General features: G+C 39.1%; 1 protein-coding gene across 1 annotated transcript in view; it reads right to left on the reverse strand.

The window, feature by feature from the left end:
* The window catches only part of LOC121873207 (probable ATP-dependent RNA helicase vasa-like), a gene marked incomplete in the record, with an annotated part of 127,150 nt that overhangs the window by 8,116 nt on the left and 101,386 nt on the right, over window positions 1–17,648 (reverse strand). The window contains 2 exon segments of the mRNA XM_042376560.1: window positions 5,959–6,131; window positions 15,146–15,343. Of these exon segments, the coding sequence (XP_042232494.1) occupies window positions 5,959–6,131; window positions 15,146–15,343 (371 nt within the window).

Below are 17,648 nucleotides of genomic sequence, written 5' to 3' on the forward strand. Positions count from 1 at the left end.
CTATTGAACTTAACCAAGTTTGTACCTCCCCATTCAGATGCTGCACAGATCCGCATTGATAGAAGTACAGTAATGATATCAGTTCTAGAAAACGATCAGGCTTGAGAGTTAGGAGGAAGGGGAAAATGTGGAGAAGAGTGAAGAGTAGAATCATCAGCGTAAGAATGGATAGAATTAGTTGCTAGAATTAGTTGCAGTGTGAAGTAAATCATTGATAAAAAGAAGGAAGAGAGCAGGTGAAAGAAGAGAACTCTGTGGGACACCACTACTGGTAGAGAAAGAGCGAGAGATCAATCCCTCGACAACAACTGCCATGGATCGGTTCTCAAGGAAGCTAGAGATAAGAAAGCAAAGTGGGGGAGAGAAACCAAAAGAGGGAAGTTTAGATAGCAAAGACTTGAGCCATACCCTGTCAAATGCTTTGGAGATGTTGAGGGCCACGAACAAAAGTTTCCCCATAATCCCTAAGAGAGGATGACCAAATATGGGTGCAATAGGAGAGCAGATCACCAGTAGATCTCACCTGACAAAAGGCATACTGGTGATCCAACAAAAGAGAAAGGCGTTCAAGGTGACGGAGAAAATGGGAGTTCAGGGTAGTTTCGAAAATCTTAGAGAGGGATGAAGTTAGGGTCATGGGGCGATAGTTAGAGGGATTAGAATGGTCACCCTTCTTCCGGATGGGCTGAACCAAGGCATGCTTCCAAGAAGAAGGAAAAGTTTGGGTTTTGAGGCAGAGGCTTACAGTTTTTATCTTATATAATATCAGACTAAAATTAGGAGATTATAATTTGCATTGCTAGAATCCTTGCAAGACCGCGAATAATTTGAAAACGAACGTCATATGTTTTGCACAAGAGAAAAAAAAATTTGCCCCTTTGTAATAAGATTAATTAGAACATGTCAGTTCAGTGACATTTTATAAGACAAGAACTTAAAATCACTCTTAAGGACAGATAAATAAATAAGTACTAGACCTTGGCATCAACTGTCAAACATATCATATCCCCCCCCCCCCATCTTCCCATCAGCTGTTCGCTAGTAAACAGACCATTTCACGTCCCATAATTTTAGCTGTGTTGATTTATGAGTGTTTGTTTTAACATAATACTACAAAAAATAATGTTTTGTTTATTCTAGGAGATGGGCTGCAGTGCATCTGGGTAGACTCTCAGTCTTTTTAGTGTTTTGTGTTTCTCTCAAGTACTAAACTAAATTATTCCATTGAAACAACACTTCGATTTAGTGGGAATTTGGTTTAAAGTGACCTCTCTTGGAATGTACCTCGCGTTATATCGATGTTCCACTGTATTACGCAATCATGACTATATAGTGATAGTTCCTCTTATTTGATGTGATGTGATAAGGCACCAGTAATACAAGGAGACTGTTACACATGAATCATGCAGCAGTTGACAAAGTTAAGTAAAAACTCAGAATTTCAAGACAGGGGTTAGGACAAATGATGAGCAAACTAGGAGGATGTATGCCAGATGCTGGAAACAAGAAAAATCAAGAGTGTAGAAGGGATGAAAAGGTTCCAGAGGCTGATTGCAAGCGAAGTCAAGTCAAACTCAAAGACGCTTTACTGTTACGCAAAGTTGAAATTAAGAATGTGAGTAGGCATATTGGATCCGAGGCTTGAAGATGGTAGTTACACAGATTCCGACCAGGACAAGGCAGAGGCATTGAACATTCTTTTCCTCAGTGTTCACAAGAGAAGATGCAGGATGTAAACAATCTTCCTGTGTTTGAGGTAAGACAGTTTGACACAGCACTGACCCACATTGTGTTCTAAGATGAGTATAAGTAATAGATTGTCAAATATAAAGGTTCATAAGAGTTCCGGCCATGACATGGTGCAGCCCAGTGTTAAGTGTTGTGCAACGAGCTTGAGGAGCACCTTAAGATCCTGTTCTGTAAATGCCTGGATGAGCAAAAGGTCCCCAGTTACCGGAAAATGGCTGATGTGAGCCCTTTATTCAAGAAGAGCAATTGTCAATCCACGAATAATTATTGACCAGTGAGCCAATCAGCGCAGTGTGTAAAGAACTAGAGAGCATCATAAGAGATGCCATGATGGAACATCTACAACGAAACAACCCTGTAAAGAACTGCCAACACGGTTTTATGCCGAGATGCTCCTGCTTAACACAATTAAACAAGGTCCTAGATGTTTGGACTCAATTCTGGAACAAGGCAGTAATATCAGGTATACAAACCTAGAATTTGCCAAGGCTTTCAACAGCATACCCCCATGAAAGGATGAGGATTAAACTGGAAGGGTACAGGATTCGAGAAATGTCTTGTGTGGATTGGAGACTTTCTTCATGATCGCATGCAGTGTGTGGTGATTAATGGCACAAAATTGTAATGTGTACCTGTAACATGCGTGGTACCACAGGGCAGTGTATAGGGCCTTTTGTTCTTTGTTTGTTTCATGCCAGAAGATATACACTACTCCATACAAATGCTTGTGGATGATGCCAAGTTATTCAGGGAAATTAAAAACCAAACAGACTGTGAAGAGGTACAGAAAGATCTGTGAGCTTCAAGAATGGTTGAAGAAATGGCTGCTAAGATTCAATGTCATGAAGGAAGTGTAAGAGGGTGCACCTAGGTCGTATCAACAGGAAGGAGGCATACAACATATCCCAACAGGATGAAGAATCTGCATTAAAAAAGAGACCAAATGTGAAGAGAGCCTGGGTGTGTACGTTGACAATGAACTTAAGTTCTCGGGCCATTGTAAGAAGAAAGTGAATCAAGCAACGAAACTAGTAGGTCTTATAAGGTCATTCAAATATCCAGAACATCCGTCCCTCATAATGATCTTCACCAGTGAGGTGCTTCTCCGTACGGAGTACTGTCATCCTGTTTGGTCCCTGAGATATGCTAGAGATTGTCAGTTGATTGAAAATGTCCAAAGGGTCACCTGACTGGTGTCTGGACTACAGCACCTCAGTTACCCAGAGAGATTAGTGCCTACAATTGCCTAACTTATAGTAGAGGCAGGCAAGGGATGACCTAACTGAAGTGAATAAACATCTCAGAGGGCACTATTCAGTTGAGTGTCCATACCTGGAGGTGGCAGATGCCCACCCCACAATGGGTTGCAGCTCAAGGTTGAAGTCCAGAAAAAACCAAGGGCAAACATTTTTGGAGTGAGAATTGTGAGCTCTTGGAATACTGTAATCTGCAAGAGTATATTGTGATGGCATCAAGTGTGAGCTCTTTCAAAACCAGACTTGACCAACACTGAAGCAGTTTCAGATACATTCAGGAGCCAGTTCATGCCCATTACTTGCCCACAGTGCATAACAGAGACATGACCAACCGCCCAATGAGTCGATCAGCGCCTCAGAGAATATAAGTAATAAGAGTGGTAATGGACCAGCAAAGATTGATAGAAAATTGAACTTGCCAACCTAGACTGTCTCCACTATCCTCAATATAGGTAAATAAGTCTCAATTTATGCTTTACGTTCCTTATTTAATGCTATTATGCTTGCTTCACATGTCTGCTTTATTTTGTTGATTGTCAGTGTGCATGACAAATATATCGAGGATATATGGGAGTTTTTAGGGCGTGGCCGGCCCCTAACCTCTCAAATTTGTTATATTCTTATGGGATTAATTGCTTCAATAACCGTCTACTTTTCACAAACTGCATAACTATCGGTTATTCGGGTATACAGTAGAATGTCCATATAATGCGAGATACGTTCCAAGAGAGGTCGCTTTACACCGAATTCGCACTAAATCAAAATGTTGTTTCAATGGTGTAATTTAGTTTGGTACACGAGAGAAACACAAATTACTAAAAAGACAAAGTCTACCCAGAGCACCTCAGCCCATCTCATAGAATACACAAAACATTGTTTTTTTTCGTATTATGATAAAAAAAAACTCATAAATCAACACAGCTAAAATTGAGGGATGCGAAATGGTCTGTTTATTGGCTGGGAAGATGGAGGGAGGGAGGTGAGGTGATTTGTTTGACAGTTGATGCCAAGGTCTAGTGCTTATTTATTTATCTGTCCTTAAAAGTGACTAAATTTTTCTCTTGTGAAATGTCACTGAACTGACATGGGAGAATATAATTTACATTGCTGGAATTCTTATAAGATAGTGATTAATTTGAATATAAACATGCTATAGCTCGCATTACATACAAATTTTAGTTCTAATTTAAGAATTTTATTACAAAGAGCAAATATTTTTATCTCTTGTACAAAATATATGACATTTATATTTAAATTATACGCTGTCTTGCAAAGATTCCAGCAATAAAAATTATATTCTCATAACTTTAGTCTGTGACATTATATAAGATAAAAACTTTAAGCCTAAAACGTGAAACCCTGGCTGGGAAGATGGGGGGGGGGAGGGGAAGGGGGAAGGGGGGGGGAGGGAGGGAGGAGGGAGGGAGGGAGGGAGGAGGAGGGAGGGAAGTGACATGTTTTGACAGTTGGCGCCTAAGGTCTAGTGAAGTATTTATTTGTTTGTTTATGTCCTTTAGATTGAGTTTTTGTTTTTTGTTTATAAAATGTCACAGAAGTGACCTGAAGAAAATAATTTACATTGCTGGAATTCTTATAAGATAGTGATTAATTTGAATATATAAGTGCTATAGTTTCCACTAGACAAAAATTTTAGTAATCATTTAGTATAAAGTCAACCCTCGCTTTACGCGGTTCCACATTCCGTGTTTCCACATTTACGCGGTCCCCTGCCGAAACCGGAATGCTCACATTCCACGGTGCGTGTACCCCTTTACGCGGAGAGCGGCTGGCGAGCCGCACCATTTTTGGATCCAAACCTCCCGCAATCTCTCCCGCCCTCCGCCATGTTGTGTAAGCAGCGTGAGCAGGGTGCGCACAAGGTCGCCCAGTCATCAAAACATTACCGAGTTCTTCACCCGCCACCCACCACAGCCGGCCCAAGTCAGTGATAGTGATAATTATAGTGAGGATATGGATTTATATGGACTTTGAGGGGTTTGACAAAGAGGCCCTGCAAGCCTCTGTGGTGGATAGTGATACAATTGATACAAGTGATACAGGTGAGGGCCAATAATCTGTCCTCTGCCTCGAAACCAACCCCCCATCCCAGTGTGCCCAGCCATCTTTTCTACTAATTAAGTGTTAAAAAACCTAATATTATTGATATTTCTCTTAATTATTAATTGTGTGCATACCATCATAATATTAAGAAGTTATTTTTACTACAACGTAGGTATTGTGTTTGAAAAAGTGGAGTTTGGGGGTCGGCCCGATCTCTATTTCAATTAATCCCATATGTTATGTTGTTCACTTTAAGCGTTTCTCACTTCCGCGGTACCCTGTGGGTTGAATTAACCGCGTAAATTGAGGGTTCACTGTACTGTACATGATTTTGAGTACATGTACAGTACAGCTTTGCCATTTGGACAGTGTAGCGTGCCCAGAGAAACATTAGGCACAAAATTTTAAATATGATGCACCAGATTGATATGATGCGCGAGATTGACTCGAGCAAAATAGGAAAGATTCGCTTTAAATTATAACATTGTCTTTAATTGTGGGTGTCGCTTTAAGTCAATAATCTTACATTGAATCGCTTTAAATTGACATTCTACTGAACCTTTATCTCCATTAGCCAAACCTCTTCATTACCCGGGATTTAAATTGGATCTGAATTTTTCCGGGAAAAATTATCTCTTTTCCAGGTCTATGATGAGCTTCTGAGGGTGAAAATTAAGCACATTTTCTGAAAAAATTCCCAGACAAAGGGATGGGGGTGAGTCATTAATGTTTACACTACATCTACTCACAGTTCTGGGAAAGATGGCATTAATTTTCTGTGAACAATCCTTATTCTTTCATCTACTGGAAAGCTCTCTGGACAGAATCAACCAGAAATGATAAGAGAGAGGGGTCTCTAAACAAAATATTAAATATGCAGTACAGTACTTACTTCACTGAAGATTTTCATCAGATCTTTTGCAAGATGTAAGTCACGTTTTTCATCAAAGAAGCTCAGAGCATGTCCAGGATTGCCTACTCTACCAGTTCGGCCAATACGATGAACATACTCTTCCACAGATTTTGGCAAATCATAGTTTATCACAAACTCAACTCCAACAATGTCTGCAAAGATAATGAACAAAAATATAAAACTGTAAAGGGCGTGAAGAATCTTTAAATAACTTTAATACATTTCAATATGCAACAATACCTCGCCAAATGGGGATATATAATATCAAGATTTCTCCAGTAATTAGCAGGGACTGGGGCCTAATGGGAATTTGGGACGTAATCCCTGAGAGATATACTTAACACTAGAACAGCTGGTTATTGTTGTACCCCTATAATGGCTGTCAGTGATTTTGACCCTAAAGCAGAAAATATCTACTGGCCTTTTTTGGGGGAGAGAGAGAGAAATATAATTAGGTAGTCAACTTCAGAGTAATTTCTTCAAAATATTTGAACTTTCATGCAACTTACATGCTTCAGTTTTAGTCGACTTCCTTTACATTTACAGTACTTAACTTTTTAAAAATTTTGTATCAAAAGAAACTACAGAAAAGCCTCCGATAACGACGGTTCTACTAACAAAGATTCATATCTAAGACCCTGGTTAATTTTGGACCCCAATTCAATTTACGCCATTATTTTGTTCGTATTTACAACGAAATTAATTTTTTTTTAATAAATAATAGCTAAATCCCGATATATGTATGTATGTATATATATATATATATATATATATATATATATATATATATATATATATATATATATATATATATACACACACCTAGACCCCGACTTACGACGGGGTTAGGGACCCAAATCCAGGTCGTAAGTCCGATATGGTCGTAAGTCCGATATAGATAAAAAAAAAAAAAAAAATAAAATTTTCAAAAAAAAAAAAATTCAAAAATTTTTTTTTTTCAAATTTTTTTTAAAAATCTACAATGAAATACAGTACACTAAACGTAAAAAATAATGAGGAATGGATACAGTACAGTAAAAGTAATAAATAATGAGGAATGGATACAGTGTGACTGAGCACTTACCTTAAATGTAGTCAGCTGAATGCACACAGGGCCCCCATAATTTTCTATTTACAGGATACATGGAGACTATATTAATTGGAAGAAGCAGAAGAGGAGACAGGGCTGGGTGGGTCATCAATGTCGCTTCCTTCAGACAGGTTTATGTACTGTGGTAACTTGCTGGTTGAAGGTATTGGATCATCTTGAGGGAGTGAAGAGGCAGCACTGGTGGGGCGTGAGGAGCCAGTACTGGGGGACTTCTTGAAATAGATGTCCAATTTAGACTGCACAGTTTGCTTTTCCTTTTCATTATAAATTTCTCTGTAGCAAGCAAGTGCATCTTGGATCATTCTGTCAACTTTGGCATAACGCTCATAATTTTGATCCATGCCATCAAACATTTGCATTCCTTTATTAATTGTAGCAAATGCCTCTGCCATATGTTTCACCGAAAACTTTTTGGGGGGGTGCAGGCTCTTCTTCTACATTTTGTCTCTCTTCTTCCTCTGCAACTTTCTGTGCATCTAGTTCAATAAGATCCTCGTTACTGAGCTCTTCTGCTACACTTTCAACCAACTGTCCAACATCTTCAGTATCAATTTCTAACTCCAGCTGTTTACCTAACTCCACTATCCTGTTACTAATATCCAAAATAACTTCATTTTCATTAAATCCTTTGAAACTGTGCACATATCTTTTCAGGATTTTCTTCCATATTCCATTCATGCAATGTTTTGTAACCTGATCCCATGCTGTACTAATGTTCTTTATACATGACAAAATGTTGTACTCCTTCCAAAACTGTCTGAGCGTTTTCTCACCTTCAGTAGCAGCAACAGCCTGAGCGAAGGTCGTGCGTAAATAATACGCTTTAAAGGCAGCAATAGCACCTTGATCCATGGGTTGGATGATAGAGGTAGTGTTAGGTGGAATGTACACTACCTTAACATCAGGGTGCATGTCGTCCAGGTGTGGTGGGTGTCCCGGAGCATTATCCAAAATCAGTAAAATCTTGAATGGAATCCTTTGTTGCAGACAATATTCCTTGGCTCGTGGAATGAAACAAGTCATGAACCAATCCTCAAACAGTACTAGGGTCATCCAGGCTTTCTTGTTACTGCGATAAAACACTGGCAGTGTGTGCTTGCTGATATGTTTATAAGCCCTGGGGTTCTCTGAATGATAGATCATGAAGGGTTTTAGCTTGAAACCAGCAACATTCCCCCCCAACAGAAGTGTAATTCTGTCCTTGAATGCCTTGAATCCGGGCATTTTTTTTTGCCTCTTTGTGGATGTATGTCCACTCAGGCATGCGTTTCCACAATAATCCAGTCTCATCCACATTGAATATTTGCTCAGGCAAATAATTCCCTTCCACAATCACATCATCTAACTCCTCCTTAAAAGCTTCGGCAGCACCAACATCGGCACTAGCTGCCTCTCCACTCACCTTAACATTGTGTAGACTGTAGCGTTTTTTAAATCTATCAAACCACCCATGACTTCCTGTAAAGGTTTGATCACATTCATCTCCTGCCTGCTCCTTCAGGCTTTGGAACAGGCTTCTTGCTTTAGCCTGTATGGTTAGAACACTTAAGGGTACACGCTTCTGTATCTGGTCTTCTATCCATATCACCAATAATTTTTCCATATCGTGGATAGGACCTTGTCTTTTCTTTGATATTATAGTTCCCTTTATAGGTGTTGTTCCTTTCACTACTTCACGAATACGTTCCTTGTCCTTCAGAATAGTGGATATAGTCGAGTGTGAGAAACCTAGGTCGCGTGAGATTGTTGCTACTGTTTTTCCATTCTCATACTGTGTTATTATCTTCAGTTTCATCTCAAAAGTAATTGCCTGTCTCCTTTTCCTTGGAGTACCACCAGCACTCTCACTTTTACGCTTTCCAGTCATTATAAAGTCAATTAAATACAATAATAACGAAAGTTCACAGCGCGATCAGTATAGGATACGATAGCCAAACACAAACAAAGCGCTCCACTGAGTGAGTGCAGCCACGAGGCGACCCAAGACACCCCTCCCTCTCGCCCGGGACGGAAACGTTTCGGTATAGAAAATGCGCGCGTCATTTGAAAAAATTTTTGGTCACGGCGGTCGCAGTCGTATGTCCCGTATGGACGTACGGTCAAAGCAGGTCGTAAGTACCAATGGACGTAAGTCACGTAGTAGTCGGGTCTAGCTGTATGTATATATATATATATATATATATATATATATATATATATATATATATATATATATATATATATATATATATATATATATACATATATATATACATATATATATATATATATATATATATATATATATATATATATATATATATATATATATATATATATATATATATATATATATATATATATATATATATATATATATATATACAGTGGGGTATGAACTACTAACCTATAACGAACGGTTTTACCTATAAAATTGAGAATGCTATAACGAACGCAACTCCTACAACGAACGCGGATGAATACGGGACTATTTCGCCTGGCGCATGAATATTGTTGTACCGCGACCCACAACAAGAGCGTCAGGCGCCATCTTTGTCTCATTGTGTAGCCAGTGCACCACTGTTATTGTTGAAATTTCGTCTTTTGATGTGGAAATGGAGTTATTTGTATAAATATTTTGTTATACAAGTGTACAATTGTGACAATGAATCATCCAAAGCGAGTGAGAAAGCTCATAACTCTTGAAACTAAGAAAGAAATCATAAAGAAACGTGAGGATGGAACAAGCATTGCGAAACTTAGTGATGAGTATGGGATGGCTAAATCGACTATATGTACGATTTTAAAGAATAAAGAGGAGTTGAAAACAGTGCAAGTGGCTAAGGGAATCTCTAGACTTAGCAAAGCAAGGTGTAATGTGATTGAAGAGATGGAAAATTTACTCTTAGTGTGGATAAAGGAGAAAGAAATGGCAGGTGATAGCATTAGTGAAGCTATAATTTGTGAGAAGGCCAGACAATTGTTTGAGGACCTTAAAGCCAAGACTCCCAGTGCAAGTGATAGTGATGTGCCAGTGTTTAGGGGTACCAAGGGGTGGTTTACTGGTTTCAGAAGGAGAAATAAAATACATAGTGTTGTGAGACATGGTGATGCTGCTAGTGCAGATAAGGAAGCAGCTAAGGAACACCATGACATTTTTTTGAATATTATTAAAGAGGGAGGCTTTGTTTCTCAGCAAGTATTCAACTGTGATGAAACTGGACTTTTTTGGAAAAAAAATGCCTCGCCATACATACATTACCAAGGAGGAAACTTCTGTCTCTGGCCATAAGCCAATGACAGACAGGCTTACCCTCCTTCTTTGTGCAAAATAAAGCCACTCCTTGCGTACCACGCAGAAAACCCCAGAGCTTTCAAAAAAATTAGGAAGAACCGCCTTGGTGTTATGTGGCGGTCAAACCCAAAGGCTTGGGTGACCAGGAATTTATTCTCTGAGTGGGTGATTGAGGTGTTTGGACCCAGTGTTCGGGAATACCTCAGGGAGAATAATCTTCCACTGATAGCTTTGTTGGTGATGGACAATGCACCAGCCCACCCTCCTAATTTGATGGTTGAATTGCCAGAGGAGTTCAACTTCATCACTGTGCACTTCTTGCCACCCAACACAACACCTCTCATCCAGCCCATGGATCAACAGGTAATTTCTAACTTTAAGAAGCTGTACACAAAGGCACTGTTTAGAAAATGTTTTGCGTCCACTTCTTCCAGTGATGTTAGCTTGAAGGAATTTTGGAAGAGTCACTTCAATATAGCAGAAGCTGTTTTATTAATTACCTCAGCCTGGAAAGAGGTTACTGTGAGGTGTCTTTGTGCTGCTTGGAGGCCATTGTGGCCTGAATGTGTCCTTCAATGAAACTTTGAAGGCTTCGAAGAAGAGGCTGTTGTTCATGAAATTGTGTCTCAGGGCAATTCCATGGGCCTGGAAGTGGATGATGATGATGTTGAGGAGTTGGTGGAAGAGCACAGTAAGGAATTGTCCACTGAGGAGCTGCTTGAGCTTCACAAAGAGGAAAATGAGACACTGAAGTGGAGCTTAACTTCTGAGGAGTCAGGGGAGGAGGAGGACAAGGAGGAAAGCCACATCATTCCAGCCAAAGATCTCAAGGATGCGTTCTTTTGCTGGAGCAAACTGTCCAAGCTTGCTGAGGATTATCATCCTGATGTTGGTTCTGTGCAAAAGGCCATCAGTGTGTTTAATGACAATGTTATGAACAACTTTTGGAAGATCCAGAAATCAAGGTTGAAGCAGCCAACCCTGGATTCCTTCTTTACAAAGGTAACAAAAGACCCTACAGACAAAGTGCCTGTGAGACAGTCACCAAAGAGGGCTAGGAAGGATGACTCCTCTCCTTCCACCTCTTCTCCATAATTCTCTCCTCCCCCCTCCTCCTCTGCCTCCTGAACAACACTAAGGTAAGATAAATTACCGTATTTTTTACATATTCCACAGAATTTTTTCAGTGTTAAGTGGTTGTATTTGGGGGCCTGGAACGGATTAATCCTATAACGAACGAATGCTATAACGAATGAGGTTCTGGAACCAATTACATTCGTTATAGCATACCCCACTACCCATTTTCAATAATAACGTCTGGATTCTCTTGAATAACGGAGATTTTGCAGTAAGCGTCCAAGCGCATCAATGATAGCATTTGTTTACCGCCATGTTGATGACGTAGTTGTCCGCTCCGCCTCACTCTCACACACGCTACATGGAATACAGCGCTGCCATATTCTGGAACGGGGTGGTAATATCGACAATATTTACCTAAATTTTGCTAAGGCTTTCGATAGTGAACCCCACGAAAGGCTGAAAATCAAACTGGAAGGGTACGGAATTCGAGGAAATGTCCTAGCGTGGATAGAAGACTTTCTACATGACCGCAAGCAGTGTGTGGTGATTAATGGCACGAAATCGTCATCCATACCTGCCACAAGCAGGGTACCACAGGGCAGTGTATTGGGCCTGCTGTTGTTTGTTTGTTTCATAAATGACATGCCTGACGTTGTACAGTGGAGTATGCTATAACGAATCTAATTGGTTCTAGAACCTTGTTCGTTATAGCATTCGTTCGTTATAGGATTAATCCGTTCCAGGCCCCCAAATACAACCACTTAACACTGAAAAATATAATATAAAATTGTAAAAATTGTAAAAAAGTGCATAAATATGCATCTAACCCCCTGAAATAAAGAATATCATTAATATTTGTAATAAAAAAACAATAATTTAGTAAAAAAAAAAAAAAAAATTTTTTTTTTAATAATGTTCGTTGTAGGAGTTTCATTCGTTATAGCATTCTCAATTTTATAGGTAAAACCGTTCGTTATAGGAATATTTGTAGTAGGATCCGTTCGTTATAGCATACCCCACTGTATACTCCTCCATACAAATGTTTGCCGATGACGCCAAGTTATTTTGGGAAATCAAGAACCAAGCGGACTGTGACGAGCTGCAGAAGGACCTCTGTGGGCTCCAAGAATGAACAAAGAAATGGCTGCTGAGATTCAATGTCACGAAGTGTAAGAGGATGCACCTGAGGCATACCAACGGTAAGGAGGCGTATCATATGTCCCAATGGGATGAAGAAACTGCACTATTTGAAACTGAATGTGAGAAGGGCCTAGGTGTGTATGTTGACAATGAGCTGAAGTTCTCGGGCCATTTCGAGAAGGTAAATCAGGCAAATAAATTATTGGGTCTTATAAGAAGGTCGTTGAGATATCTAGACAGTCCGTCCCTCGTATCGATCTTCAAGAGTGAAGTGCTTCCCCATTTGGAGTACTGTCACCACGTCTGGTCCCCGAGATATGCTAGGGACTGTCAGTTGGTTGAAAATGTTCAAAAGAGGGCCACCAGACTAGTGCCTGCACTTCGGCACCTCAGCTACCCTGAAAGATTGGAGCGCCTGGTCACAGCTCAAGATTGAAAAACCGCAGGTCCAGAAAACTGCGAGGGCAAACTTTTTCGGAGCGAGAGTTGTGAACTCTTGGAACAATCTACCAAAAAGTGTTGTGACGGCACCGAGTGTGAGCTCTTTCAAGACAAGACTTGACCAACACTGGAGCGGGTCAGGTACATTCAGGAGCCGATGCATGCCCAGTACTTGCCAACAGTGCATAACTGAGACGTGACCGATGGTCCAAGCGGCTAAAGAGCCAATCTTTTGGTGAAGAGGATAAAAAAAAGGGAAAAGTAATCAGAGACGTGACCGACCGCCCTAGCAGCTAACAAGCCGATCAGTGGTGAAGAGGATAAAAGTAAGTAAAAGTAAAAACAACCACCATGAGGGATATGATATGTGATTACTGTGGGGGGATGACGGATATGGATAATACAGGCCTGACCATTGCAACGTTTAGGAACATGCAAGCAGCCGTAAAGCATGAAGGCTGTTGCTGGTATGCCCTGACTGCATAGTCAAGGTGAATGAGGCAATTGCAAGCCATAGGGGAACGAGTTCCCTACGGACGAAAATAGATGAAGCTGGAGCCTTGCTGGTTGCCAAACTAGAACAAGTTGGGAAAGAGATCCTTGCTAAGACTGAGGAAGTAGCCGATAGAATGGAGGTGGTTGCTAAGAGGAGTTATGCTGAGGCATTAGAAGGGCCACTGGAGGTGGCGGAGAGTAATGCAGGATCAGAACAGGTTCTACCGCAGCTATAAATCTGAACTGGGATAGATTGCTCCAGATGACAGCCTTGCTTCAATAGCAACAGGTATGAGAATCAGTGAGCTAATTTCAATTTCCAATAATCCATCATTATTGGCATTTCATGAAGAAGAGGTCACTCTTTTTCCTACCGAGATTCTAAGAAAAAATGACGAGAGGATTTTCAGGCTCAACCTATCAGGATAAAACTGCTAATGGGTGAGGCAAGGGTTCCTCATATATTGTGCCCAGTTAAGATTCTTCAAGAATGGTTAACCAGATTCCCTAATCGAGGCCCCTGTGTATTCTCATCACAAGATGGCAAGAAATTGTCTCCAAGTCATATGAGCCTCGGTCAGATCAAAGAAGTGGGCTTTTGGAAATCTTCAAAAACCTTTCAAAACAGCTATCTTCATCTATCTCTGTAAGATGCTTCACATGTGGTGGTGCTGAGGTCCCCTCCCCCACCAAGTTAATCTCCACAACCAGGACCTATTTCTTCCTCATCAGAATAAAGTGAGTATCCTAATTGGGATATGTAAATTAAAATTATACCTTCCGGTAAATGTTCCTAATATTGGAAAATATTCCAAAAAGTTTATAATTATAATCTGAACCTAAGCTAGCGGAGCCTTATACGCAATGTCACCTCCCTCTCCACCTCCTGCTTGGGTAATCAATGCTAGACGTCGCATTCTGGATTGAACAAAAAGACTTTTTTTTACATTAATTTTACTACAACAACCACCAGGGTCTTATTTTCTTCAGTTTCAAATGGATAACTTACATTATGGGTGTAAACACTGACAACAACAATGGCATCCCATCTCCTTTTGTGTGACCACATTATTATTTATTTATATTGTATAAAGTGCATTCATAAACATTATTTAAAGAATAGTTTGCATTTTTCCTTTTTTCATTGTTTTGGGGGAAAAGAGGGTAAAGACCACACAAAAGATATGAAAAGGTCAGACTTTGGAATGCATCTCATTATTATTACTTTATTTTAATGGTAATTAATGATTCACGATACAATGATTCACCTTACACTGCAATATTGGAGGACACGTTACCATTGTTATTCGAAGCTTTACTGTATAAAAAAATTTAAATATTCATCATATGCCAGAGAGTTGTGAGGTCCTGTAGGTGGCAAATTTAGGGTTGCAGCAAAAAAAGGTTGAGAACCACTGCGCTAAAACCATTTCAAATGTCTATAAAAATTATAAGTATGTGCCAGACTCACTGAGAAATATATATAGATAGATCAATGCCAAAGTAGGCAAAGACAGGAATGTACAAGGGACATGTTGAGCACACTTTTGTGAAAACTTGCTCACCATGGCCCTCAATGACATCACATGAAAAAATTTATCAGTACAGACACAATCTTGACTTACCCAAACCACGAGCAGCTACTGATGTTGCAACAAGAACATTGATCTGCCCTGTCTTGAAAGCTGCCAAGGCTTCTTCACGTTGGTTTTGAAATCGATCACCATGAATTGTTGTTGCAGTGATGCCTTGTTTATTTAAGTAGGCTCCAGTAAAATCAGTCTGAACCCTTGTCTCTACAAATATCAATATTTTCTTTCCATCTGTAATTAAATAAATCAATAAATTAAGATCTATCAATACTTTCAGCCAGACCTGTACTGTCCTTCTAATTCCAAAAGGTTCAAACAATGTTTGGTAATAGAAGCTAGGAATTAGTGAATTTGGTTTGACAAGGCAATAAACATTGACATGAGGAATGGAGCCCAAAATCCTATTTAATATTCAGCAATTTACTTACTTACAGGTTGACCCTAGAGGTTCCAAGGAACTCTCCTCTTCTGCAAATGGGCTACACTCCAAAATCAAGCAAAGCTAAAACATTAATGATGGATCTCTCCCACCTTAACTGTTGTCCCTATGAATAAAAATAAGTAATAAAGAGCCAGTTTCCCAAAGCGCGCATACAGATGTAGTATGAGGAACTCCAGAGACAACTATTGGTGATTTAGAGTATTTTTTAATATGGATATGTATTTCTGTAAGTCCCGAGAAGGAAAGAAAAAAAAAAAAAAGAAAAAAAAGAGTATATTTTGTAGATTCAAAATGGGGTTTGCGACCAGCAAACGCAGCCCAGCCAGGGGAAAGGACGCCATGGTTTGTTTACATTATGAGAAGGCACGTTAGCGGGGCCCAGCAACAGGTCTGTACCAAGTAATTTTAGCTCTATTAGGGTGTTTGATAGGTTGAGCAAAATGAGTGTTATATGAAGAATGTGATGAATGCATGGAGGAAGTTTGTAAGCCAGAATGAGGCTAATAAAGGCATTGCTCTACAGACATTCATCTCTCACCACCCCTGAATGAGTCGGCACCGAGCGTCCACCCCTTGTTATGCTGGTGGGTTGGGCTTTTTGTTATGTACTATTTAGTTCCTACTGATGTGTTGTGCCAATATGTGATTATGACAACAGTTAATGCTTGTTTTGTATGTACAATGTATACAGTAATTACTAGTTATGTCTGATCTAGGTCCTAGTCTTTCCTTCCTCGGATGATTTCTTGAGTAAATAAAGGAGAGAAAATTACAAGTGTGTGCAATATCCTTGCTATGGGAGCCCGCTGCTCTGTTCTTGCTACATACATATATATATATACAGAGGGATCTTGTTATACGAGCATTCTTTATAGGAGAATTTGGTGATACAGGTTGACAATCCCTTATCCGAAATCCTTGGGACCAGATGCATATCGGTTTTTGGAATTTTTCGGATTTCAGAATGGTTAGTTTTTTTTTTTTTTTTTTACAGGGATCAGCCCACCCGGGCACAGGTCACTGACTCACATTGGGGCCTGGGGGCTAAAATATAATAATAACAACAATTATAATAATAATTCATAGGTCTAGGTCATGTTTATCACTTTTGATCTTTTTTTCATTCTTGTATTTCTTTATTATTATTATTATTATTATTGTTATCATTCTTATTTTATTTGTGTGTATTTTTTATTAAAAATTTTATTTACTATGAATAATTATTATTATTACTGTATTATCATTATTACCTGTATTATAATTATTATTACATTTACATTTTCACCCCCCAGGCCTCGATGTGGGTCAGTGACATGTGCCCGGGTGGGCTAATACCCGTGTAAAAAAAAAATAAATAAATAAAATAAAAAAAAATAAAAAATTGCTCCACAAATTTTTTTTTCGGTTTTCAGAGCTTTTCGGTTTTCGGATAAAGGGGTGTCAACCTGTACGAGGTTAAGGACCTTATATTTGCTATATGAGCGATATTCTTCGATGATAGGAGATGCGAGTACAGCGACCACTGGGGTTAGTTATACTACAGACCTTTTCCAGTGAAAAAGCCATAATTTTGAGCAACCTATTACTGTACTCATTTTGTACTCAAATGTAGTGCACTAAAGGAGTAATATTTTTATCTCTTGTAAAAACTATATGTCTAAATTACTATAATTAATCACTATCTTGCAAAGATTCCAGCAATGCAAGTTATATTTTGCTAAGATTAGTCTGTTTACACAGCCGGGCGGAGGTTGCCAAGTGCGTATTTTATCAGTGAAATAGAGGAACGTTAAATTTTTTTACTTATAAATTGTTACTGAATTGACATGAAAGAATTTAACTTACGTTGCTGGAATTCTTGTAAGATATTGATTAATTTGAGTACAAACATCCCATAGTTTGCACTAGACATAAAAAAAATTGCAACTAACTTGGTACGTTTGAGTAATCTGTTCTATGTTTACATTCGCTTCCAGTGGAGTAAATATCAAGAAAGTTGTGCTTTTTAATATTTTTGCATTGTTTATATTACAATTAATCATTTTAAAATTTTGTTAACATATTGATAATATATGCAAGCAATACGTAACTTAC

The sequence above is a fragment of the Homarus americanus genome, unplaced genomic scaffold (genome assembly GCF_018991925.1).
Source record: "Homarus americanus isolate GMGI-L3 unplaced genomic scaffold, GMGI_Hamer_2.0 scaffold32929, whole genome shotgun sequence".
NCBI classification, from domain to species: Eukaryota; Metazoa; Arthropoda; class Malacostraca; order Decapoda; family Nephropidae; genus Homarus; species Homarus americanus.